The sequence below is a fragment of the Pan paniscus genome, chromosome 10 (genome assembly GCF_029289425.2).
Source record: "Pan paniscus chromosome 10, NHGRI_mPanPan1-v2.0_pri, whole genome shotgun sequence".
Taxonomy (NCBI): domain Eukaryota; kingdom Metazoa; phylum Chordata; class Mammalia; order Primates; family Hominidae; genus Pan; species Pan paniscus.
In genome coordinates this window covers 118926390-118954360 of record NC_073259.2, presented here as the reverse complement: position 1 = coordinate 118954360, position 27971 = coordinate 118926390, and the positions used below count along the sequence as shown (strand labels likewise).

Here is a 27971-nt window from a genome sequence, read left to right as displayed (position 1 = left end):
CTGGCCAGGAATGCATTTTTTTGTTTTTTGGTTTGTTTGTTTGTTTGTTTGTTTGTTTGTTTGTTTGTTTTGAGACAAGCTCTTGCTCTGTTGCCCAGGCTGGAGTGCAGTGGTGTGATCTCAGCTTACTGCAACCTCTGCCTCTCGGGTTCAAGCGATCCTCCCATCTCAGCCTCCTGAGTAGCTGGGACTGCAGGCATGAGCCACCACACCCAGCCTGGAATGTGCATTTTTAAGAAGCATCTTGTGATTCCATGCTACAGAGCATCTAGGGTCTCCAGAAGCCATTAAAAAAACAGTGGGCTGGGCATGGTGGCTCATGCCTGTTATCCCAGTGCTTTGCGAGGCCAAGGTGGGCAGATCACTTGAGCCCAGGAGTTTGAGACCTGCCTGGGCAATATGGTGATATTCCATCTCTACAAAAAATACAAAAATTAGCCAGATGTAGTGGTACATGCCTGTAGTCCCCAGATACTCGGGAGGCTGAGGTAGGAGAATCCCTTGAGCCCAGGAGGCGGAGGTTGTAATGAGCCGAGATCCCGCCACTGCGCTCCAGCCAGGCGATAGAGCAAGATCCTGTCTCAAAAAAAAAAAAAAAAAAAAAAAGGAGGAAAAAAATAGAAGATGTTGGGAGGTATCTATGGTAAGTTGTTGGGAAACAAAAGGTTTACAGAATAGCATGAACTGTCTAGTATGATCTAGTACTACAAACAGGCTTGTAAATGGGCGTGTGTGTGTGTGTGTCTGTGTGTCTATGTGTGCACATGTGTAACCACACACTGCCTTCATAAAGCAGTGTCAATAAAATGTTAATTATCTCCAGGTCATGATATCTTGGTGACTTTTAATTTTTCTTTATGTTTTTCTGAATTGCCTACACTTTCCCACAGGTGTATAATAATATATTTACACAATTTGGAAAATTCTACAAAGAACAAATACAAACCCAAATCAGGAAGAATCCCATCTCCTAACATAGCATTGCTTCATGTTTTTGGTAAGAGCTCTATCTTGCTTTTTTTCCCCTGTAAAGATTGGAAGGCTCATCTCCTTTAATTTTTAAATTTTTTTTTTTTGAGACAGGGTCTTGCTCTCTTGCCCAGACTGGAGTGCAGTGGTGCGATCTTGGCTCACTACAGCCTCGACCTCCCAGGCTCAAGCAATCCTCCCACTTCAGCCTTCTGAGTAGCTGGGACTACAGGCACACACCATCACACCCAGCTAATTTCTTTTTGTGTCTTGTATTTTTTGTAGAGATGGGGTTTCGCCATGTTGCCCAGGCTGGTCTCAAACTCCTGGGCTCAAGTGATCCGCCCACCTCGGCCTCCCAAAATGCTAAAAATTTTTAATTTTAAAAAAAGCAGAAAGAACTCTACCAAAAAGATGAAACAATGCTATGTCCATGCGATGGAATTATTCCTGATTTGGGGGTTGTATTTATACTTTTTTAGTATTTTCCAAATTGTGAAAAAAAATTCTAATCGGAAAAAAATATATTATTTTGGAAAAAGAAAAAAAGAAAGGAAGTGAGTCTTCCGATCTTTACAGGGCAGGGGTGGGGTGGGGGATCTCTACCAAAAAGATGAACCAATGCCATATCCAGGTGATGGGATTCACATTGAGACTTTTTACTATTTTGCAAATTGCATCAATAACCTGAGTCGATGGCACTGCTCCCCTGCTCGGAGATCTCCCATGGCCCCTGCCTCTCTGAGAAATGGCCAAAACCTCTTCTGGAAATGTGCCCAGCAGCCCTCACCTCCCAGATTCATCCCCTCTCCCTCCCATGTCTCTCTCTGTGCACCAGACACCCTGGCCTGCTTGCAAGCTGTGTCAGGGCCTTTGCGTGTGCTGTTGCTGTTTCCTCTGCCTGGAGCGTTCTTCCCCAGAGATCTGGACAGCTCAATCCTTCACCTGTAAGTTCACTCAGATCTTAACTTCTCAACTGCCCGGGGCCCCAACTGGCTCCAAAACCCGTCTTACGCTGTGCCACTTCATCTTTTTACCCACACTGCATCTCCCTTTCTAACTTACTCTATAATTTACGTAAGTATTGGGCTTGTTGTTTATTGTCTGTTTCTCCTTGCCAAAACAGCAGTTCTGTGAGGGCTGAACTTTTTGTCATCCTGTTCACTGCCACATTATCAGGGTCTAGAGCAGTGTCTGGAACACAGTAGGTGCTCAATAAATACTTGCTGGATGAACGAGTAACCAAAAGGACATTTGCTTCAATCAGATACACAACTTTATATGATAATAACTATGTTACATTTGAAAAGCACAACCATTGACACCAGCCTGGGCAACACACTGAAACCTCATCTCTGCAAAAAATACAAAAATTAGCTGGGTGTGGTGGTGTGCGCCTGTAGTCCCAGCCACTCTGGAGGCTGAGATGAGACGATCACCTGAGCCAGGGAGACTGAGGCTGGAGTGAGCCAAGATCAAGCCACTGTACTCCAGCCTGGGTGACAGTGTGAGATCCTGCAAAAAAAGAAGAAAGAAAAAGAAAGAAGAAGGAAGGAAGGAAGGAAGGAAGGAAGGAAGGAAGGAAGGAAGGAAGGAAGGAAGGAAGGAAGGAAGGAAAGAAGGACCAAAAGAAAAGTTGGAAGTTGGAAGGAAATATTTCAGAATGTCACCAGTGATTGTCTCAGGCAATGGGATAGTGGGTGGTTTAAAATTCCTTCCATCCTTAGTTGCTTTCCAGATTCTCTACAGTGAGCATATCTTTGTCCTATAACATTTTTTGCAAAATTAAGTCTTACCATTGGAAATCAGTGCTCTCTGGACTTATTCAACAGGCATTTGCAGCTCTATTTGAGCCCAAAAAGTCACAGTTCTGTAACCTTAACAAAGAGCTTGGAAGCTACTGTTCTGGTCCAAATATCACTCTACAGATGGGGAAACTGAGGCCCAGAGAGGGCAGCGCTTACCCATCTTAGACATATTTGTCATGACCCTAAGGAAGAGGGTCCCCTTATGAGGAGTGGGGAAAATCAAGGCCAATTCAGCTCAGGAATATTTTCTATCAGGTCAGGATATTCAGCTGGGGTCCTCATACCCCTCTGCTAGGGCTTGTCCTCCCTCGGTGTCCCACTGGGACCCGAGAATTCAGGGTCCTGCCCACTTCCAGGCCTGCCCGCAAAGACCTTCCCTGCAATACCGCAAATGGACGCCAGAGGACAGTGGTGACGCGCCTGAACCTCAGTTAGCAACTCAAAGGCCCGCTAAGCTGTGCGGGCCCTGGAGCACTTCAGCCTGGCTGGTCTCTGTGAGCGAAGAGGGAGCCGATGGCTCCGTTTGTAGGAACTCGGATTCCCGCGGGAATGTGGGCGGGAGGTGTCAGATCTAATTTTCCAAGGGAAACCAGAAATTCAGAGTTTCATGTGGAATATCCTGGTTTTTAAATCACTGCCACTAAGAATTTAACAACTTGGGGAGGTGGAGGAGACCAAACGAAACTAAAAAAGAAGGCTGGGGCCGGGCGCGGTGGCTCACGCTGTATTCCCAGCATTTTGGGAGGCCGAAGTGGGCGGATCACGAGGTCGAGATGAGACCATCCTGGCCAACATGGTGAAACCCCGTCTCTACTAAAAATACAAAAATTAGCTGGGCGTGGTGGCGCGCGCCTGTAGTCCCAGCAACTCAGGAGGCTGGTTTATGAGACTCCGCCCCCAGCCCTCTAGGGAGGGGTGAAGTCAGATGTTAGAATTCTAATTGTTTTTAATTAAAAAACATTTTTTTTAACCTGATCCCTTAGTCTGAGCAAAGGTGCCAGAAGAAGGCAAAAAGGTAGGGTCCCAGCCCCCTCCCATGGCCCATCCCACCGCCACTCCTTCATCCAGGTCTGCTCCCTTTCCTATGTTTTATGTACCAGTGTTTCCTCATAACATGGGATTAAACAAAAACGTTTTGTATAAGAATAGAGCTTGCAGAGCAAGCCACCACCGGGCGTGGTGGCTCATCCCTGTAATCCCAACACTTTGGGAGGCCGAGGCAGGCGGATCACCTGAGTTCAGGCGTTCGAGACCATCCTGGCCAACATGATGAAACCTTGTCTCTACTAAAAATACAAAAATTAGCCGGGTGTGGTGGCTCTGCCTGTAGTCCCAGCTACTCTGGAGCCTGGGCAGGAGAATCGCTTGAACCCGGGAGGTGGAGGTTGCAGTAAGCCAAGATCGTGCCACTACAGTGCAGCCTGGGTGACAGAGCAAGACTCTGTCTCAAAAAAAGAAAGAAAAGAAAAAAAAAAGTTTTGTAGCTTTTTAAATAAAAGTTTGAAACTTTTTTTATAAAAAGAGTTTGGACTTGGAGGACTCCTCTAGTCCAAGTGTGTGTGCCATTCTACAGATAGAGAGACTGAGAACCAGAGCACCTGCACTTGTCCTTGTGCAGGAGATGCTGTGCGACTGCAGGAGGAAAGGATGAGAGCAGCCTCAAGGTGAATGTGAGGTCAAGGTCATTTCTGGGGAAGAACCATTTCCTGTGCCTGTCCTGGACCCTTGTCCAGGAAGACCTCCTTCCGGGAGGGGGACAGAGAGTGGCATGAGGGTCCTTCAAGTCTGTCTTCCCCACCCCCGGGTGCACCTCCCACCCCACACCTCCCCATGCCCTGCCTGGGACCTGCAGGGCTTGCACCAATGGGCTCCCTTGTGCTTGGCTGCTGAGTAGCCCAGCCAGTGGGAGGCACAAGTGGGAGATAAAGGGTGGGAGGAGAGGGAGGTTGGGGTATTTGCCACCCCCTGGGCCCGTCCCTAATTTGGCTGCACCCCTCCAGGAAGGGCATAGCAGGCAGCCATATCCTCATTCCTCCCTCCCCTGACCCATTTCTGCAGCTCTGGCTACTCCCGCATGCTCCCTTCTTAATTTCCTTAGATGTCTGGAAACAGTCCCTTTTTAAAAACTCTCCTCAATTTACCCATTTTATTTTTGGGTTTTGGTGGTTTTTTGGGGTGGGTTTTTTTTTTGGTTTTTTTTGAGACGAAGTCTCCCTGTATCACCCAGGCTGGAGTGCAGTGGCGCCATCTCGGCTCACTGCAACCTCCACCTCCTGGGTTCAAAGGATTCTCCTGCCTCAGCCTCCCAAGTAGTGGGATTGCAGGTGCAGGCCACTATGCCCAGCTCATTTTTGTATTTTTAGTAAAGACAGGGTTTCACTATGTTGCCTAGGCTGGTCTCGAACTCCTGAGCTCAGGTGATCCACCCACCTCGGCCTCCCAAAGTGCTGCGATTACAGGTGTGAGCCACCGTGCCTGGCCAATTTACCCATGTTGGCTGTGCTGTTTCCTGTGACAACCCTAATTGATAAAGTCACCTTCACTCCATTTTTTGCAGCCACATGGACTGTTATTATCTATAATAGTTTTCTGTAAACCAAGCCATTATGTTTATTATTCTTTGTTTACTGCTATTATTACTTACTACCCTAAGTAAATATCCATTAAATCACAAGTTTGCTCTGCAAGCTCTATTATTCCTTTAAAAATTAATTCGTCACTAGTAAATGAAAATGTTTTCACCTATATTCTAGCTGCAATCTATTTGCACATGGCCAGTGTGCATGCCCCACATTTGGGAAACAGTGACATATTGCAAAGGAAAGCAGCTCCCCTCATCACGTAAGCAGAGGACAGGGCCTGCAGAAGAAGGACTAATGAATTCCCAGAGGAGGCGACATTTGTGCAGGGTCAGGACTAATGAGCAGGATTTCATCAGAAGAGAAAAGGAGGAGAGGGAGAGGGAATAGCACGGGAAGGCACTGGCGGAGGGAAATGCATGGGACAGCTGGGGCTGGCAGCAGCAGAGGGTGTCTTGGAGGTCATAACAGGACCTGTGTCTGCAAAGGTAGGTAGAAGCCAAATTTTGAAGGGGCTGGAATGTCACACTAAAGGGTTTAGACTCTATTCCATGCAGACAGTTCCAAAGGATGTTTATTTATGTACTGGCGTGTAAATAGCCCAGGAAGCCAATGACATTTGGGAAATTATGGGTTCAACAAAGGTAGACAGGCTTCTTTACTGCAGGACTTGTCAGGGCCTGTGCATCAAGTCTCGCCAAGATGAGAATGAGTTCTCACTCCTCGAAACTGTTGATTAACAAGGGTCAGGTAAGGGGCCAAATAAGAAATATTTTCAGCTTTGCAGGTCCCTCTTGCATATTTCTCTCTCTCTCTTTTTTTTTTTTCTTCTTACAATCCTTTAAAAATGTAAAAATCATTCTTAGCTCATGGGCTACACAGAAATAGCCATGGACTGTAGTTTACTGAATGCTGGTTAATAAAACATGCCATGGATTATAAAGTCACTATTGGGTTGGGGGACATGAATACATGAAATGTATCTATACATTGAAGGACAATTACAGGCCAGGTGTGGTGGCTCACATCTATATAATCCCAGCACTTTGGGAGGCTGAGGCAGGTGGATCACTTGAGGCCAGGAGTTTGAGACAAGCCTGGCCAACATGATGAAACCCCATCTTTACTAAAAATACAAAAAAAAATAGCAGGGCGTCGTGGCGGGCACCTGTAGTCCCAGCTACTCCAGAGGCTGAGGCAGGAGAATCTCTTGAACCGGGGAGGTGGAGGTTGCAGTGAACCAAGATCATGCCACTGCACTCCAGCCTGGATGACAGAGCAAGACTCCGTCTCAAAAAAAATACAAATAAAAAGTAAGGGGACACTGGGCACAACGTTTCACACTTGTAATCTCAGTACTTTGGGAGTCCAAGGTGGGAGGATTGCTTGAGGTCAGGAGTTCGAGACCAGCCTTGCATGGCAAAATCCCAACTCTACAAAAAATACAAAAATTAGCCGGGCGTGGTGGTGCACACCTGTAGTCCAAGCTACTCAGGAGGCTGAGATGCAAGGATCATTTCAGCCTGGGAGGTCGAGACTGCAGTGAGCCAATATCGCACTACTACTGCACTCCAGCCTGGGTGACAGAGTAAGATCCTGTCTCAAACATAAAATGTAGGGGGAATAGAGCGGTGTTGGCCAAACTGCTTTCTGTAGTGCCTCTCACAGAGCCTTCCTAGGAGACTGCCCTGGAAAGGCTGCTGTGGACACAGGGGCCCAGGGCCTGGGAAAGCAGAGCCGCCCTGACCTGGATTCGTTGGGTCCTCTTATGCATCATCTCCATGTCGTTGTTGAGCTCCGTGACATACATGAACCGAGCAAAATTCTTTTCCTCCTTGGCCAGAAAATCTTCAATGAGCTGGTTTAGGTTCCCACTCTCAGCCAGCTTCAGCAGCCGGAGGTGGGCCACCTCGTAGCTCTCAAAACTCTCTCCCCTGTTCTTCTTGACATGCTTCTTTGCCTTGAGAGCTAGGAAAGGAAAAATCAGCCACTGTGACACTCAAAAGGAAGCGCCTCAGATCCGTGCCAGGCAGACAGTAACGTAATCAATATTATTGTGGCCAGGCATGGTGACTCACGCCTGTAATCCCAACACTTTGGGAAGCCGAGGCAGGCAGATCACCTGAGGTCAGGAGTTCGAGACCAGCCTAGCCAACATGGCGAAACCCCGTCTCTACTAAAAATGCAAAAATTAGCCAGGTGTGGTGGCACATGCCTGCAATCCCAGCTACATGGGAGGCTAAGCCAGGAGAATTGCTTGAACCTGGGAGGCAGAGGTTGCAGTGAGCCGAGTTTGCGTCACTGCACTCCAGCCTGGGCGATGGAGCAAGACTCCATCTCAAAAACAAACAAACAAAAAACAAACAAACAAACAAAAAATATATATATAGCAGTATGCTTTAGGGATGAGGCTAGATGTTTCCGGGAGATAGAGCAGAAGCTTCACCCATCATTCATTTCACAAATATCTCAAGAAGCATTTGCTATGAGCCACACACTGTGCTAGGCACTGCTGATACAAAATCCCTGCCCTGGCCGGGCATGGTAGCTCACACCTGTAATCCCAGCACAGGGGTTGAGCCCTGGAGTTCAAGACCAGCATGGACAACATAGCAAGACCCCACCTCTACAAAAAATTTTTAAAATTAGGCCGGGTGCAGTGGCTCCCGCCTGTAATCCTAGCACTTTGGGAGGCCAAGGCAGGTGGATCACGAGATCAAGAGACTGAGACCATCCTGGCCAACATGGTGAAACCCCGTCTCTTCTAAAAATACAAAAATTAGCTGGGTGTGGTGGCGTGTGCCTGTAGTCCCAGCTACCCAGGAGGCTGAGGCAGGAGAATCACTTGAACCCAGGAGGTGGAGGTTGCAGTGAGCCGAGATTGCGCCACTGCACTCCAGCTTGGAGGCAGAGAAAGACTCCGTCTTAAAAAAAAAAAAATTTTTTTTTAAATTAGCCAAGTGTCGTGGTGAATGCCTGTGGTCCTAGCTACTCGGGAGGGCAAGGTGGGAGGATGGCTTGGGCCTAAGAGGTCAAGGCTGAAGTGAGCTGTGACTGTCACACCACTGCACTCCAGCCTGGGAGAAAGAACAAGACCCTGTTTCTTTAAGAAAATAAAATAAAAAATAAAAAAAAGGATCTTTTAGGCACACCTGACCATGTGACCTTTTTACACGTTGTGGCTCCCCACTGTTCTGGGGAGGCTCAGGCGATCCTCCCACCTCAGACTCCCCAGTAGCTGAGACCACAGGCAAGTGCCACCATGCCCAGCAGTTTATCCCAAACACCTGCTTTTCCTCTGGGTGTCTAGAATTTTGGTATGTGCTAGGGAGAGGGTGTCTACACGACCAGCCCCCAGTAAGAATTTAGGGTACTGAATCTCTAGTATACCCCACTATGAGATAACCTTTTTTTTTTTAAGAGACAGGGTCTCACTCTGTCACCCAGGCTGGAGTGGCGCAATCATAGCTTGCTGCAGCCTCAAACTCCTGGACTTAGGATCTGCTTTTTTCTACCCCTCAGCACCTTGTCACCATCAGACCTTCTGAGTTCAAGCCATCCTCCCATCTCAGTCTCCAGAGTAGCTGGGACCACAGGCATGTACCACTATGCCCAACTAATTTTTTTTTATTCATTGTAGAGATGGGGTCTTGCTCATTTGCCCAGGCCAGTCTCAAACTCCTGGCCTCAAGTGATCCTCCCGCCTTGGCCTCCCAAAGCACTGAGATTACAGGCATGAGCCACCATGCCCAGCCTAGTAGATAACTCTTGACATGATGTGTGGTCACAGATCCTGGAAGAACCATGTGTGCTCAGTGTGACTGTACTTGGAAGCTTGCGCCCAGTTTCCTCCAGACGCCAGACCACACACCTTCTCCCTGTGCTGATCTTGCTTGGCGCTTTTTCACTGTAATGCATCACAGCCATGAATGTGCCTCAGTGCTGAGTCCTGCAAGATATTCTAGTGAATCATCGAACCTAGAGATGAACCTGGGGACCCCTGACAATAAGTCTCCTTCTAAATAATAGAAAGAGAGCCCCAGATGAAGACACATGCTGTAAATTAGGGTTGGCAGATAAAATAGAGGGTTCTCAGTTAAATTTGAATTTCAGACAAATATATTTTTAAGTACAAATATGTCCCAATTATAGATAAACAAAAAAGTTTTATCATAACTATGTCCCAAATGCTGCATGAGACATAGTTATCCTAAACATTTATTTATTGTTTATTTGATATTTAAATTTAACTAGGCTTTTTTTTTTTTTTTTTTTTTGAGACAGGGTCTCAGAGTCTTATTCTGTTGCCCAGGCTGGGGTGCAGTGGCATGATCTTGGCTCATTGCAACCTCTGCCTCCTGGGTTCAAGTGATTCTCCTGCCTCAGCTTCCCAAGTAGCTGGGATTACAGGCACTCACCACCATGTCCAGCTAATTTTTTTGTATTTTTAGTAGAGACAGGGTTTCACCACGTTGGTCAGGCTGTTCTCAAATTCCTGACCTCAAATGATCAGCCTGCCTTGGCCTCCCAAAGTGCTGGGATTACAGGTGTGAGCCACCATGCACAACCTTAACTAGGCATCTTATATCTTTATTTGCTAAATTTGACAACCACAAGGAGACTTGGGCACCTTCACTTAAAAAGAGAGAAAGAGAGAAAGAAGGCAAGAAAGACAGCGAGAGAGCACAAGCTTGCTCCTGGAGGGTGTACCTTCCTCCCTTTTGGCCTGCTCCTCGAATTCATTGCGATCATTCAGCTTGACGAGCAGGAAGGACTTGAGCTTGCTCTCGTGGGCATAGAGACGCTCCAGCTCTCGGATCTCCAGGTTGTACTGAGAGGTGTCCTTCTTCTGGCGGTCCTTCATGGCAGCCATTCGAGCCATGGCCTCCACCCTGGGCAAAGGGAGTACAGAGCCTGAGCATCTGAGGCTCCTCCTCTCTACTTCCCTTTCCCTGCCAGTCCAGAAGGCCTTCCTGCCTAGAGAATGACTATCACTTTTATTAATCATAAAGGTTTCTCGGTGTGTAAAAACAATCCTCCTTACCTGAACAACAGGAGCTGTAAGCTCTAGATCACTCCCAGAAATGATTTTCCTATCATTATCATCATCATTGCCTTCAGCATCACCATCATCATCATTACCACCACCACCATTACCACTATCACCATCACCATCACCATTATCACCATCACTACCGTCACCATCATCACTGTCACCATCATCACCACCACCATCACCATTATCACCACTATCATCACCACCATTATCACCACTATCATCACCACCATCACCATCACCACCCCACCATCACTATAACCATCATCACCATCATATCACAGTTATCATCACTATCATCACCACCATCACCATCACTATCACCATCATCACCACCACCATCACCACAATCATTATCATCACCACCATTACCATCACCACCACCATCATTATCACCATCATTACCATGACCACCATCACCATCATCACCACCACCATTACCGTTACCACTATCATCATCACCATTATCACCATCACTACCATTACCATCATCACTGTCACCATAACATCCTCACCACCATCACCATTATCACCACTATCATCACTATTACCATCATCACCATCACCATCATCATCACCATCACCACCATCATCACCATCATTACCATGACCCCCACCACCACCACCATTACCACCATAATCATAACCATTATCACTACCATCACCAATATCATCACTGTCACCATCATCATCCTCACCACCGCCATCACCATTATCACCATTATCATCACCACCACCATCACCACCACCACCATCACCATTATCACCATCATTACCATGACCACTATCACCATCATCACCACCACCACCATCACCACCTCACCATCATCATCATCACCTTCCTAATCACCACTATCACCATCATCATCACCACCATCATCACCATCCTCATCATCACCACCATCACCATAACCATCATCATTATCACCACCACCACCATCATCACCATCATTATCACCATCATCATCATCATCATTACCATCACCATTATCACCCTCATCACCATGATTACCATCACCATCATTATCATTATCTTCCTAATCACCACTATCATCCCCATCATCACCATCACCATCATCGCCACTACCGTCACAATCATTATCATTACCATCACCATTATTCACCATCATCACCATCACCATCATCACCATCATTACCATCATTATCGTCACCACCATCATCACCACTTATCAATTACTGTGTCCCAGGCACTACTTTACATTTATATATTATTTAATCCTTTTTACCATCTAAAGAGCTCCTACAACAATACAGTAGTGATGAAACCAGGATTTAAACCCAGATCTGACTCTGAAGCCTATGCCCTTCACAGCCAAACTATATGCCTTTTGCTCCCATGAGTGTGAAGCCAGCAGAGACCCAGATTGAGAAAGATCCCCTTGGACTAGAGGCAGGGGCACTTGGAGGAGATGGTACAGCACAGAGGTTTGAATCTCAACTTCACCACAATCACCACTTACCTGGATCTCAGGTAGGCATTTTAGCATCTCTAAGCCTGCATGTTCTGGTCTGTAAAATGGGGATAATAACTCCTAGGGCAGTTGTGAGAGTTAAAACAATACCCACCAGAGTACCTAGCATCATGCCTGGCACACAATCAGTGCTCAGAATTATTACTACTATGATTTAAGATTCCCCAACACGGACTCATATTCAGAGAAGGACTGTGTGGTAGATAGAGCTCCCTCTCCCCTCTCCCCTCTCCCCTCTCCCCTCCCCCCTCCCCCGTCTCCCCTCTCCCCTCTCCCCTCTCCCCTCTCCCCTCTTTCCACGGTCTCCCTCTGATGCCGAGCCGAAGCTGGACGGTACTGCTGCCATCTCAGCTCACTGCAACCTCCCTGCCCGATTCTCCTGCCTCAGCCTGCCGAGTGCCTGCGATTGCAGGCGTGCGCCGCCACGCCTGACTGGTTTTCGAATTTTTTTGGTGGAGACGGGGTTTCGATGTGTCAGCTGGGCTGGTCTCCAGCTCCTAACCGCGAGTGATCCGCCAGCCTCGGCCTCCCGAGGTGCCGGGATTGCAGACGGAGTCTCGTTAACTCAGTGCTCAATGGCGCCCAGGCTGGAGTGCAGTGGCGTGATCTCGGCTCGCTACAACCACCTCCCAGCCGCCTGCCTTGGCCTCCCTAAGTGCCGAGATTGCAGCCTCTGCCTGGCAGCCACCCCGTCTGGGAAGTGAGGAGTGTCTCCGCCTGACTGCCCATCGTCTGGGATGTGAGGAGCCCCTCTGCCTGGCTGCCCAGTCTGGAAAGTGAGGAGCGTCTCTGCCCGGCCGCCATCCCATCTAGGAAGTGAGGAGCGCCTCTTCCCGGCCGCCATCACATCTGGGAAGTGAGGAGCGTCTCTGCCCGGCCGCCCATCGTCTGAGATGTGGGGAGCACCTCTGCCCTGCCGCCCCGTCCGGGATGTGAGGAGTGTCTCTGCCCGGCCGCCCTGTCTGAGAAGTGAGGAGACCCTCTGCCCGGCAGCCACCCCGTCTGAGAAGTGAGGAGCGTCCTCCCTCCTCATCTGGGAGGGAGGTGGGGGGGTCAGCCCCCCGCCTGGCCAGCCGCCCCGTCCGGGAGGTGAGGGGCACCTCTGCCCGGCTGCCCCTACCGGGAAGTGAGGAGCCCCTCTGCCCGGCCAGCCGCCTCGTCCGGGAGGGAGGTGGGGGGGTCAGCCCCCCGCCTGGCCAGCCGCCCCGTCCGGGAGGCGAGGGGTGCCTCTGCCCGGCCGCCCCTACTGGGAAGTGAGGAGCCCCTCTGCCCGGCCAGCCGCCCCGTCCGGGAGGGAGGTGGGGGGGTCAGCCCCCCTCCCGGCCAGCCGCCCCATCCGGGAGGGAGGTGGGGGGGTCAGCCCCCCGCCTGGCCAGCCGCCCCGTCCGGGAGGGAGGTGGGGGGATCAGCCCCCCGCCCGGCCAGCCGCCCCGTCCGGGAGGGAGGTGGGGGGATCAGCCCCCTGCCCGGCCAGCCGCCCTGTCCAGGAGGTGGGGGGGGCGCCTCTGCCCGGCCGCCCCTACTGGGAAGTGAGGAGCCCCTCTGCCCGGCCAGCCGCTCTGTCTGGGAGGGAGGTGGGGGGGGTCAGCCCCCAGCCCGGCCAGCCGCCCCGTCCGGGAGGGAGGTGGGGGGGTTAGCCCCCCGCCTGGCCAGCCGCCCCATCCGGGAGGTGAGGGGCGCCTCTGCCCGGCCGCCCCTTCTGGGAAGTGAGGAGCCCCTCTGCCTGGCCAGCCGCCCCGTCCGGGAGGGAGGTGGGGGGTCAGCCCCCCGCCCGGCCAGCCGCCCCGTCCGGGAGGGAGGTGGGGGGGTCAGCCCCCCGCCCGGCCAGCCACCCCGTCCGGGAGGGAGGTGGGGGGTCAGCCCCCCACCCGGCCAGCCGCCCCGTCTGGGAGGGAGGTGGGGGGTCAGCCCCCCGCCCGGCCAGCCGCCCCGTCCGGGAGGGAGGTGGGGGGATCAGCCCCCCGCCCGGCCAGCCGCCCTGTCCGGGAGGTGAGGGGCACCTCTGCCCGGCCGCCCCTACCGGGAAGTGAGGAGCCCCTCTGCCCGGCCAGCCGCCCCCTCCGGGAGGGAGGTGGGGGGGTCAGCCCCCCGCCGGGCCAGCCGCCCCGTCGGGGAAGTGAGGGGCACCTCTGCCCGGCCGCCCCTACTGGGAAGTGAGGAGCCCCTCTGCCCGGCCAGCCGCCCTGTCCGGGAGGGAGGTGGGGGGTCAGCCCCCCGCCCGGCCAGCCGCCCCGTCCGGGAGGGAGGTGGGGGGGTCAGCCCCCCGCCCGGCCAGCCGCCCCGTCCGGGAGGTGAGGGGCGCTTCTGCCCGGCCGCCCCTACTGGGAAGTGAGGAGCTCCTCTGCCCGGCCACCACCCCATCTGGGAGGTGTACTCAACAGCTCATTGAGAACGGGCCATGAAGACAATGGCGGTTTTGTGGAATAGAAAGGGGGGAAAGGTGGGGAAAAGATTGAGAAATCGGATGGTTGCTGTGTCTGTGTAGAAAGAGGTAGACATGGGAGACTTTTCATTTTGTTCTGTACTAAGAAAAATTCTTCTGCCTTGGGATCCTGTTGATCTGTGACCTTACCCCCAACCCTGTGCTCTCTGAAACATGTGCTGTATCCACTCAGGGTTGAATGGATTAAGGGCGGTGCAAGATGTGCTTTGTTAAACAGATGCTTGAAGGCAGCATGTTCGTTAAGAGTCATCACCACTCCTTAATCTCAAGTACCCAGGGACACAAACACTGCGGAAGGCCGCAGGGTCCTCTGCCTAGGAAAACCAGAGAACTTTGTTCACTTGTTTATCTGCTGACCTTCCCTCCACTATTGTCCTGTGACCCTGCCAAATCCCCCTCTGCGAGAAACACCCAAGAATGATCAATAAAAAAGAAAAAAAAAAAAAAAAAAAAAGACTACTTTAAAGAAAAAAAAAAAAAAAAGATTCCCCAACACATAACGACCAGGGACAGTGGTGGCCCAGAGTAGGAAGCTAGATGCTCAGCAAGGGGCTAAGAGACCTCACTGCCCCTGGACCTATCCCCAGCCCACCTCTGCTCATAGGCCTGAGAAGATTGCTCAATGGCCAAGTTCATGGTTTTCTTCTGCATCAACAGGCAGTGCTGGAGCTGCTGGTAGACATTGTCATAAGCAGCCTTCTCAAATCGTAGGTCTTCAATCTCCTTCCGGAGCTTGGCATTAGTGGTCAGCATCTTGTCAAAGTGAACAGTGACCTGTTGAAAGGGCCATGCTTCAAAACAGGTCTCATTTCTGTTTTGTAAGATAAGCTACCAGAAGGCACCTTGAGGGCTGTCAGGTCTTTGCCCCACCTCATACGCAAGGGCCATGGAGGAGTGGTTGGAGCACTAGGCAAGAGGCTCGACTGGTTGGAGCCAGTTGAGTGGCCCACCAACTGGCTAAGGGCTCTTTAGTGGATCCTTTTTACTACTGTATTTCAAATTCCTCAACTACGTTTAGACCTAAATTCCAGCTGTAGGCAATTAACAGAGGAGTGGGGAACAAGCTAAATGACAGCATAGGAAATAATCAGCCAAACTGAGAAGATATTAATAGAACTTTCTACAGGACAATTGACTTGGACTCTTCAACAAATTGATAGCATGAAAAAAAATTGGGTGGGGCTGTTTTCATGCAGGGTTTCTCAAACTCAGCACTACTGGCATTTTGGGCTGGATGATTCTTTGCTATAGGGGGCTGTCCTATGCTTTGTGGGATATTAAATACCCACTACATGCAGGTAGCACCCTCACCTCCAACTCTGTTATGACAACAAACAGTGTCTCCTTTTGGGGACAACGTCCCTTTGGAGGCAAAATCACCCTCAATTGAGAGCCACTGTTCTAGATTAAAGAAATTTAAGAGACCTAACAGTTATGTGAACCTTGACTGGATCTACCTTTAAAAGACATTTTAGGGCCAACCAGGTACATGTTAATATGGACTAGGTATTGTGTAATATTATGGAAATATTATTCATTTTGTGGGGTGTAATACTGGTCTTATGACTGTGAAAGAAAAAGTTTAATTTTAAAATATGCAAACTGAGGTATTTAGGGGTGAAATGTCATGACACTTGTAATTCACCTTTAAATACTTCAGGGGAAAAATGGTGAAGCAAATAAAGCAAATGTTAACAGTTATTAAATCAAAGTGATAGATTTGCTCATTATTTTATTCCCTCTACTTTCCTGTATGTCTTATAAATTGTCTTAGCTTTTTTAAAAGTTTTTTTAAAGGCGATGTGATTGGTTACACTGTTCATGGGAATGTAGATTGGTGCAGCCATTATGGAATAAAAGGATGAAGGTTTCTAAAGAAGTTAAAAATAGAACTACCAAATGACCCAGCAATCCCTCTCCTGGGCATACACCCAAAGGAAATAAAATCACCACCTCGTAAGGACATCTGCAGTCTCACATTCATTGCAGCATTATTCACAACAGCCAAGATTTGGAAACAACCTAAGTATTCACTGACAGATGAATGGATGAAGAAAGTGGGGGGCTGGGTACAGTGGCTCACACCTGTAATCCCAGCACTTTGGGAGGCCAAGGTGGGTGTATCACCTGAGGTCAGGAGTTCAAGACCAGCCTGGCCAACATGGTGAAACCCCGTCTCTACTAAAAATACAAAAATTAGCCGGGCATGATGGCAGGTGTCTGTAATCCCAGCTACTCGGGAGGCTGAGGCAGGAGAATCATTTGAACCTGGGAGGCAGAGGTTGCAGTGAGCCGAGATCACGCCACTGCACTCCAGCCTGGGCAACAGAGTGAGACTTTGTTTCAAAAACAAGAAATTGGGGTGTGTGAGTGTGTATATATATGCACATACTTATATGTGTGTATATATGTATGTGTATATGTACGTATACATGTGTGTATACATATATGCATACAGGTATATATACATATGTATATGTGGATACATATGTGTGTGTGTGCATATATATACACAATAAAATATTACTGAGCCTTAAAAAAGGAGACTCTGCCATTTGCCACAACATGGATGAAACTGGAGGACATTATGCTAAGTGAAATAAGCCAGACGCAGAATGAAAAATATTGCATGATCTCATTTACATGTGGACTCTAAACAAAAAAAAGTCAAGGCTGGGCGCAGTGGCTCATGCCTGTAATCCCAGCACTTTGGGAGGCTGAGGCAGGTGGATCACCTGAGGTCAGGAGTTTGAGACCAGTCTGGCCAACATGGTGAAACCCCATCTCTACTAAAAATACAAAAATTAGCCAGGTATGGTGGTGGGCACCTGTAATCCCTAGCTACTTGGTAGGTTGAGTCAGGAGAATCGCTTGAACCTGGGAGGTAGAGGTTGCAGTGAGCCGAGATTACGCCACTGCACTCTAGCCTGGGTGACAGCATGAGACTCAGTCTCAAAAAAAAAAAAAAAAAGAAAGAAAGAAAGTCAAATATACAGAGATAGAGAATAAAACAGTGGTTACCAGGGCAGAGGGGGTGAGGGGGAAAGGGAGCAGGGAGATGGAGGTCAGAGGATAGCAAGTAGCAGATATGGAGAATGAGCAAGTCTAGAGCCCTAAGGTACAACATCAGGACTCCAGGGACTCTAATTGTACTGTATTTGGGGCTAGGCGCAGTGGCTCATGCCTGTAATCGCAACACTTCGGGAGGCCAAGATGGGTGGATCACCTGAGTGAGGTCAGGCGTTTGAGACCAGCCTGACCAACATGGTGAAACCCTGTCTCTACTAAAAATACAAAAAATTAGCTGGGTGTGGTGGCGCACACCTGTAGTCCCAGCTACTCGGGAGGCTGAGGCAGGAGGATTGCTTGACCCTGGGAGGTGAAGGTTGTAGTGAGCCAAGATCGTGCCATTGCACTCCAGCCTGGGGGACAGAGCCAGACTCCGTCTCAAAAAAAAAAAAAATTGTACTGTGTTTGGGATTCCTGCTAATGTGCAGATTTTAGAGGTTCTTGTCACAAAAACAAAAATGGGTAACTATGTGAGATAACAGATATGTTAACTTGCTTCACTATAGTAACCACTTTAATATCTATATGTATCAAATAATATATTATATACCTTAAATATACACAGTAGAATTTATTTTTTATTTTTATGAAACAGGGTCTCGCTCTGTCAACCAGGCTGGAATAAAATGGTGCAATCACAGGCTCAAGTGATCCTCCCACCTCAGCCTACCGAGCAGCTAGGACTACAGGTGCAGGCCACAACGCTCAGCTATTTTTTTTTTTTTTTGTATTTTTAGTAGAGACAGAGTTTCACCATGTTGCCCAGGCTGGTCTCAAACTCCTGGTCTCAAATGATCCTCCCACCTCAGCCTCCCAAAGTGCTTGGATTATAGATGTGAGCCACCACATCTGGTTTATTTTTTTTAATAAAATTATTTTTTAAGTTTTTTTAAAAGACCACGTAAAGTGCTCCCATAAGCACTGAAAAGAGACAACTACAAAAAAATATTCCTAAGAGCAAGGGGATTTAATTTCGTTGGAGGTTTTCAAAGTATGTTCTAAGAAACATTCGGTTTCTGCAGGGCCAACACTGGGGTAAAGCAAGTGAAGCAACCGGGGCATGAAATGTAAGGAGGCACTCACTCTCAGGTGCCAGCCCTGCATTTCCACAAGCCTGAGCGGAAGAGCCTCCTAAAATGTTGCATCCTGGGCTTTTTGCTTGCTTCTGCTAGTCTGAGCTCTGAGTGTTCCTGAGTGTCTCCATAGTCACCACACAAGGTAGGGGAGTCCCTGGGAGCAGAGCATTCTTATTCTATCTTTGCATCCTCCACTTCCTCTTGGGAAGTCATCAGTTACCACTCATTTGCTCCTTACTGTGAATTTTGCTCCAGGACCATAGGCATACTATCTATCCTCTGATTGTAGGGGGGAAAGACCTGACCTATGGGGAGGACTCTCAGGCCCCACTGAGTAGGTGGAGGATATTTAGGACCATGGGGTACTCTGAGACCCCAAAATTGCCTTTAGAGATGGCTGCCTAACCTTTTTTTTTTTTTTTTTTGAGACAGGTTCTCACTCTGTCATCCAGACTGGAGTACAGTGGCACAATCTCGGCTCACTGCAAACTCCGCCTCCTAGATTCAAGCAATTCTCCTGCCTCAGCCTCCAGAATAGCTGGGATTACAGGCATGCATCACCATGCCTGGCTAATTTTTATTTTTATTTTTTTGTATTTTTAGTAGAGGCAGGGTTTCACCATGGTGGCCAGGCTGACCTCAAACTCCTGACCTCAAGTGATCCACACACCCTGGCCTCCCAAAGTGCTGGGATTACAGGCGTGAGCCACCGCGCCAGGTCAGCTGCTTAACCTATTAAAAGGCACAATCACATCTCGTTAGGGATGAAGGGAAGAGGGGACCAGTTTGAGATACAAAAAACAGACCTCTCAGAAATATAAAAAGGAGCATTACTACAGATCTTATGGAAAAAGTATAAGGGATATACTAGGAACAACTATATACCAACAGATTAGCATAATTTAGATGAAATAGAGCAATTCCTAGAAAGACATAAACTACTGAAATTGACTCGAGAAGAATAGAACATCTGAATAGACTTAGAACAAAAAAGCAGACCTCTGAGGCTGCAGTGAGCCATGATCGTGCCACTGCACTCTAGCCTAGGTGACAGAGTGAGACTCCGTCTCAAAAAAAAAAAAAAATTATACCTATAGACAAGTCATCATTAAATCATGCATGCATTTAGTAACTCATTCAATTGACAGACATTTGCTGAGGCATTAAACACCATGCCAGGCATTAAATCTATGATTCTTAACCAATGGGACCTTCAGTCTCTCTGGGTTTGCTAATAACGGTGCAGATGCCCAAATCTAAGCCCTGGAGGTTCTGATTTGGTGAATCTGGAGGAAATCCAAAAATCTGTATTTTTAACCCATATCCTAGGAATTCTGAGGCATAGTTGGAAATCACTGGGCATGGATATTAAAAAGACACTGCCCAGTCCTTCAGTAGCAACTTGGGGAGGCAGACAGAGATCAGATCCAATTAGCTCCCACCATGCCTGCTCAAAGCCTGGTGGTCAAAGTCTGGGGGAAGCTAAGAGCTTTGTTTAGTGAAGGAATGACAGGCTTTCTACCAAATCCATTCACTTTCTCTCTCTAGTAGCTCATGTGGGAGCTACAGTTTCACAAACCAGACTGGAATGTGTGGTTTGTCCCTGTCCATCATTCCTTCTCCACTCTTTTTGCTTTTCCAGGGGAACCACCTCTCCTCTAATCCACTTATTTTGAATAGGGCTGCCCTTCCCTGACTTGGGGTAGCAGTGGGTGGGTTTGGAGGAGAGGGGTCCCAGGGTAGCCATGTGACTCAGGCCCATGTATTTCATTCTTCTGACCACCCTGATTGGTTCAGAAATGGGCACATGACCCAAGCTGGCCCAGTGGGAACTCTCCCCAGAATACGTGATTAAACTCTTAGGAAAAAGATGTTTCATTTCTACTAGCATTCGTTCACACTGGGGGCTACCCAAAAATGAAATCCACTCAGAGGAGAGGTGGACAGAGAATATGTCCTAAAGACATGTATGGAGCACCTGGATCCAGCTATGCCTGAAGGCCCCACTTCCTCCTCTGGATCTTTCAATTCTATGACTAACACATTCCCCTTTTTTTCTTAAGCCAGATTGCAATTTAGGGAACCCTGCTTAATGCAAAAGTCACTGTAGATTGAGGATGATCAGTGTCACCTTTCCCATTATCAAGTTATGCATATCTATGCCTACTCATTCTCAGAGACAACACCAACAACAAAAAGGCACTGGCTATGATAGAGGCATGAGCAGCTTGTCACAGAGGAGGAAGGTCTAACTAATGCTGCTTTGGTAATGGGTAATGCTTGAGCTGCTTCTTGAAAACCAACAGGAAGTTTGGAGGCAGAGAACTAAGAGTAGGCATCCCAGATACGTTGGGGGATTCGGGTAAGGGTTTGAGGGGATAACCGCATTTGCTAAGGTGGACGGTAAATCCTAAAGGCTTCCTGGCCTGTGTGGCCATTAGTTCACCTGCTCCTGAGTCAACCGGGGAAATGGGTATGTTCTGCTAATGGCTGGGCAGACATCATTCTTTGCTCTGAGCAAACGTGGGCAGAGCTGTTTGCAGAGCTGCAGAGAACACTTTACATACGAGATTCAAACGGGTTTCCAAAATGTGAATCTGTTTCTGCAGTTTCCGGGGGTTATTGGCCTCCTGCATTTTTGCGAAAATCTGTTTTTGGTTTGCGATTTTTTTTTCCATCTGAAGAATCTGAAAAAGAGAGAGAGAGAGAGAGAAATTCCAGCTGTGTTAGCATCTGTATGGGTACCCGTTCTACAGTTCACTAACTGAAGTGTGCTCAGATAGCATCTGTATGGGTACCAGCTCTACAGTTCACTAACTGAAGTGTGCTCAGACAAAAACTGCAATGTTCTTTCTTTTCCTATAAATGGAATTTTAACTTATCTCTTGGATGCCTCCTCAGTTAGACTTAATCTTAGCCAGTTTGGAGTACAATAAAGCAGTCTGGAGATTTGCTGTCACCTGTGCATGTAAATGTCACTTACCTGTGACATTTATATACAATGACATACATTCTGCCTACCCAAAGCCATGGTTTCCAGCAGAAATAACATCGTCCTCCCAGGGGACTTCTGTAAACTTGGAGAAGTGATTTTTTGGCTCTTGCAATGATGAAGGCACTAGTGGCATGTAATGGGTGGGTCACGAGAGGTCACATACCCTGCAACATGTGAGATAGCACCAGGCATCCAAGACTTCTCCTCCATCCTTGTGACTTCCCAGTGGCCCCCTGGATGTTACGTAGATGAGAGACCTCTTTATACTTTTATTTTCTTTTGAAACTTTCTTTTTGTTTTTTGAGACAGGGTCTCACTCTGTCGCCCAGGCTGGAGTGCTGTGGCGCGATCTTGGCTCACCACAACCTCCGCCTTCCAGGTTCAAGCGATTCTCCTACCTTAGCGTCTCGAGTAACTGGGACTAAAGGCATGCACCGCCATGCCTGTCTAATTTTTTTGTATTTTTAGTACACATGGGGTTTCGCCATGTTGGCCAGCCTGGTTTCGAACTCCTGGCCTCAAGTGATCCACCCGCCTCAGCATCCCAAAGTGCTGGGATTACAGGCATGAGCCACCATGCCCAGCTCCTTTTCCACATCTGATCAAAAAAGATAGTTTGATTCTAGGTACAGAAAATTTGGCCAGCATTTTGGGAGGCCAAGGTGGGAGTATCACTTGAGACCAGGAATTTGAGACCAGCCTGGACAACAAAGTGAGACCCCTATCTCTACAGAAAAATCTAAAAATAGTCAGGCTTGGTGGCATGCACCTATAGTTTCAGCTACTTGAGAGGCTGAGGCAGGAGGATAACTTGAGCCTAGGAGGTCGAAGCTGCAGTGAGCCATGATTGCATCACTGCACTCCAGCCTGAACAGAGCAAGACCCTATCTTAAAAAAACAAACAAACAAAAACACAACTATCTTTTCTATGTACATACACAGAATTTTCCATTCAATTCTAATAGACACTGAATTATCCGGGACTGTAGTCACTGTATCAATCAAGAGAAGATTATTCTTCGATTTGTTTGGAACTTTACTGAGAGTTGGTCACCATTCTGAAAATCACGTCACCAGCACAGCCTGAATCATGTTCTTCGAGTTGTGGATACAGTCGGCCTGCATCTGTCTGCAGTATGTGTAATGCTTGGCAATTCTGCCTATCAATACAGGCCTCTCACTGCAGTTTTTAGGCAAGGGGTCTGCAAACTCCAGCCCTTGGTCAAATCTGGCCCACTACCTGTTTTTGTCAATAAAGTTTTATTGAAATCCAGCCATGCCCATTCATTTATGTATTGTCTATGGCTGCCCTCAAGCTACAAAGGCAGAGCTAAGGACTTGCAACAGAGACCACGTGGTCCACAAGGCCAAAATATTCACTATCTGGTTCCCTGCAGACACAGTTTGCTGGCCCTGTTCTAGGTAAGTCAGATGAGGACATTCACGTATCAAAATAAATATCTTTCTAGTACAAATAACTTTTATTTCTTCCTTATATTACAATTAAGGCATCATATTGATTTTAAAACATCAGTAAAGGGAAAATATTCTATCATTTATGGATTTCATTTCAGGATTGTAAAGGGATAATTATTTGCTGTTGAAAAAGGGTGTTGGCAGACATAATGTTGAATGAAAAAAGCCAGTTATAAAGTGCATATCCTGGAAGAGGTGATTTAGATGCAATTCTATATGCAGACAAAACAAAGTTATGATGCTGGAGATCAGGATGAGGTTCTTGGGGGTGGTTTGTGGAAAGAGACCAAGGAAGCCTTCCGGACACTGCAATAATCTACCTCTTGATCTGGGTGATGATTACGAGTGTATACCTAAGTATCAGTTCATTGAGCTGTATCCTTAAGACGCGTGCACCTCATCATGTGTAATTAACAACTCAGTGGAAGGAGATCGCACCACTGCACTCCAATCTTGCTCTGGTGACAGAGCAAGTCTCTGTCTCAAAAAAAAAAAAAAAAAAGGAAGGAAGGAAGGGAGGGAGGGAGGAAGGAAGGAAAGATAGAGAGAAGGAAAGAAAGAAAGAAAGGAAGGAAGGAAGGAAGGAAGGAGTGTTATGGTTTTTGGGAGTGATAAGTTTAAGAACCACTGTCCTGGCTGGGCACAGTGGCTCACGCCTGTAATCCCAGCACTTTGGGAGTCCGAGGCAGGTGGATCATGAGGTCAGGAGATCAAGACCATCCTAGCTAACACGGTGAAACCCTGTCTCTACTAAAAATACAAAAAATTAGCCAGGTGTGGTGGCGGGCGCCAGTAGTGCCAGCTACTTGGGAGGCTGAGGCAGGAGAATGGCATGAACCCGGGAGGCGGAGCTTGCAGTAAGCCAAGATTGTACCACTGCACTCCAGCCTGGGCAACAGAGCAAGACTCTGTCTCAAAAAAAAATAAAATAAAATAACCACTGTCCTAAAGGGATCCACAAATGGGCTGTGTATTTAGGAGGTCCTTTCCTGCTTGGAAGTTTGGTATTCACAGATTCAAAGTCTCTGGATGGAAACTGAGGCAAAGCCACTGGGCTTAGAGAAGTCGAGGTCCTTGGTGACCCCAAAGAAAGCAGTTTCAGTGGAGGTGACTTCTTCCCATCACCAGGGACGGAGGTGGAAATAACATCTGCCCAAGAAAGGGAAGCAGGGAATGTAGACAAGTCCTTCTAGAAACTTCTAGAAAGGGGGAAGCTGGCAGTAATTTGGGATTGCAGGTGGGTTGTGTTTTGAGTTTCATTTTTGCTCAGTTTTTAGGTTATTTTGAAATAAAAGAGGCAAGGGAGGGATACCTTGAAAAATAGAAGGTGAAGATGAGAGCAACCAGGGCAGTCATTGATGGAGAGAGGTCTTTAATAATGGGGGATGTGACTGAAGGAGGGTAACACAGGATGGGGTCTGGCCCCATAGAAGGGCAATGGGACACCTCTCCCTCTGAGGCAATGCAGATGGAGCAGAGGATGGAGGGATGCATCCTCTTGGGGTGCAGGGAAAGGCATGGCTGCCACAATCTTTTAAAGCAGATGTCCAGAGACTTTTTGCTAAGTGAAACGTAAATAACCTAAATGCAAATTGGTGCCCTGGATTAGATCCTGGGACAGCAAAAGGACATGAATGGAAAACACTAGTGAAATCCTAATAAAGGACTGGGTGCTGTGCCTCATGCCTGTAATCCCAACACATTGGGAGGCCCAGGTGGGTGGATCACCAGAGGTCAGGAGTTTGAGACCAGCCTGGCCAACATGGTGAAACCCCGTCTCTACTAGAAATACAAAAATTAGCCAGGCATGGTGGTGGGTGCCTGTAATTCCAGCTACTTGGGAGGTTGAGGAAAGAGAATTGCTTGATCCTGGGAGGTAGAGGTTGCAGTGAGCCGAGATCATGCCATTGCACTCCAGCCTGGGCGACAAGAGCAAAACTCCATCTCAAAAAAAGAAACTCCAATAAAAACTGGAGTTCAGTTAATAGTAACATATCAACATTCATTGCTTAGTTTTGACAAATGTCCCACGGTAATGTACAATGTTTACATTGGGGGAGCCAGGTGAAGGATATGTGAGAACTATATTATCTTTGTAACCATTCCGTAAATTTTAAAGTATGCCAAAATAAAAAGCTTATTAAAAATAATTGATAAATAAATGTTCTTTTGGTCAAAGCCTCTCTTGGTTGGGTATTATGTTACTTGCAGCCAAAAGCATTCCTGACACACCATCCACTTTACTCATTAGGATAATTGACTCTGACTTCAAATAAGTGAAATCTACACTGCCATGGCTGGCAGGAAAAAATGTTAGTGTCTCTCTATACCCTCGTAATGCCAGCCCAGTTCTCCAGACCCAAACACTCCCCAGCCAGTGTCCCAGAAACTTCACTCCATAGTTTCTCATATGAGGCATTCCGACACACTGCTAGCAGTGTGCATAACCAGCCCACAATGCAGCCTTAGCCCACACCCAAATATCTTCATTATCAATATTTAACCCCATCTAGAAGCAGACGGCTAATGCTAAGTCCCAGAAGGCCTTAGAGAAGTTTCAGAACTAGTATCTGAAGAAGAGTGCCCTTCAAGACTAGTAAGTACCAGATCCTAAGCACAACAGAGGCACATTCTCTTCTTAGAGGCTGGGCTGAGACTAAGCTCTGAGATGTCTTTTTGGAACCCTGGTAGGTAAAGGCAACAGGGAATGAAGAGGACAATGACATTCAAAGCAACTTGGTTTGTTCCTGTTTGTGTCGAGATGGTGGCTTGATGAGGATAGTCTAAAGCTCAGTTCCTGTTCTGGAATTGAAAAGTTCTAGATGAGGAAGGCTTAAGTGCTCAGTGTTGTGAAATATAAAGTTTGTCAGCCTCCAGCTGGGAATCAGGGGCCCCGTGCAGAGCCTGGGCTGGTGAATTCTGCAAGCAGTTGCATCTGGGATTCCGTGTTAGCATCCCTGAGTTTTAATTCCCTTTGGTTATCCCCAAGTCTTCAGAAAGTCTACACAGCACAGTCTCAGCTATCTTCATGGGAAGCTGAGAGAAAAATCTACACTAGTGGGCTGCAAAAAGTGGGCAGGAGGGTGGCATACAAAAGTGGGCCAGCAAATAGACATGACAGGATGGCAGAGATGATAGCAAACTAGAATGTGTGCACCCTATCTTAAGGGGCACCAGCTTGTTATCAGTTAAGAAAAAATGTAAGTTACAGAAAGCCCAACTAAAGAGTGGCTTAAGCAAATTACGGTTTATCTTTTTCTCATAAAAAGTTGCTGCTGCCTGTAACCCCAGCACTTTGGGAGGCCGAGGCAGGTGGATCACCTGAGGTCAGACGTTCAAGACAAGCCTGGCCAACACGGTAAAACCCCATCTCTACTAAAAATACAAAAATTAGCTGAGTATGGTGGTGCACATCTGTAATCCCAGCTACTTGGCAGGCTGAGGCATGAGAATTGCTTGAACCTGGGAGGCAGAGGTTGCAGTAAGCTGAGGATGCACCACTGCACTCCAGCCTGGGTGACAGAGGGAGACTGTCTCACATACGCAAAAAAGAAAAAAGTTGCTGAGCTAAGTTCCATAGCTCAAAGAAGTAAGGACAAGATCTCTGTAATTCACCTGACTGTTCCTTTATCGTTAAAAGATGACTGCCATTGCACCGACCTTCACGGTCTTATTCCAGGGAGGAAAGTAGAAGATGCAATACGTTTGAAGAGGTAGGTCATCTATCTGGAAAGCAAGACTTTCCCAGAAACCCCAACAGACTTCCTCTTAAAACTCACTGTCCACCCTTAGCTGCAAGGGAAGATGGGAGGAGCATTTTAGCTGGGCACAAGACCAGCTTGAACAAAGTCAGAAATCTGTTAGAGAAGAAAAAGTAGAGAATAGGGGAACAGTTGTCAGTGTCACCCGCAACACTATTTAGTTAACGGTTGTTCTATGAAAATTCAGGCCTGATATCCCAGATCTTTCGGTTTCTAAAGCCAGAACTCTTATTTCTTTATGAAATCTCACATTTTTTTTTCTTTTTTCTTTGTCTCTTCTTTTTCTTTTTTCTTTTTTCTTTTTTTTTGGTATATGCTGAACATCTATCAATTATTAACATGTTGTCAACTAATGAAATCTTAAACAATAAATGGGCCACAGCCTTCCTGTCACCAGGCTTAATCCATCCTGAGATCTACCGGTTTGAGATCCTTGGTCTACATCCACATTTAGAGTCATGGAGCCACAGCGCTCTGATGAAAGATGGATTTTAGGCAGCAAGAAGTGCCCAGTGGAAGACAGAAGAGTGACCCAGAGCCAGACAGCTGGCAGAGGTGGCACCCAGGACTGTGGTAGACACAGTGGCTGGTGGCTCCCCACATCCATTCCTCCCATATCCAAGGCCACCGTGAGAAACCCCCTCTGCCTGTGATGTATTGATTCCAGAGTAAGCAGGACTAAACCAGCTGGGGCCTCTCTATTGGGAAGGGATGTCTGCTAAGGAAACTTCTAGAAAAAGTCTTCTCATTCCTAAAAGAGTTATTGGAGGACAGGGTACATCTCCTGAAGGTAGTGTCAGTCTGGGTGTGGTGCCTGGAATTGCTGCTCCCATCTTGCCCCAGCCAAAGGATAACACCCAACATAGCTGACAGCAAAATTGAGCTGCTAAACCAACCAGCCCTGAAGTTTGCCTTACCTTTGCACTTCCTGTCATAGGAGACAAAACATTTCCTTATTACCAGTCATCTATCAGGGAAGGTGGTCTCCACCCCAGCCCCAGGGGATAGAGCATCACTGGTCTAAGCCAAGTGGAAAACATTTTATTTTCTCTTTTTTTTTTTTTTGAGATGGAGTCTCACTCTGTTGCCCAGGCTGGAGTACAGTGGCGTGATCTTGGCTCACTGCAACCCCTGCCCTCCCAGGTTCAAGTGATTCTCCTGCCTCAGCCTCCCAAGTAGCTGGGATCACAGGCATGCACCACCATATGCAGAGATGGGGTTTTTACCATGTTGGCCAGGCTGGTTT

At 47.8% G+C, this 27971-nt stretch overlaps 1 protein-coding gene across 4 annotated transcripts in view; it reads right to left on the bottom strand.

The window, feature by feature from the left end:
• Nucleotides 1-27971, bottom strand: part of CCDC63 (coiled-coil domain containing 63) — a 64618-nt gene that overhangs the window by 18961 nt on the left and 17686 nt on the right. For all 4 annotated transcript variants that reach the window (XM_034934489.2, XM_057299526.1, XM_034934488.3 and 1 more), the window contains 4 exons: nt 21061-21180; nt 14941-15122; nt 10067-10248; nt 7104-7324 (listed from right to left, as the gene is read on the bottom strand). In XM_034934489.2, coding sequence (XP_034790380.1) covers nt 7104-7324; nt 10067-10248; nt 14941-15122; nt 21061-21180 — 705 coding nt within the window. The remainder of the gene's footprint in view (nt 1-7103; nt 7325-10066; nt 10249-14940; nt 15123-21060; nt 21181-27971) is intronic.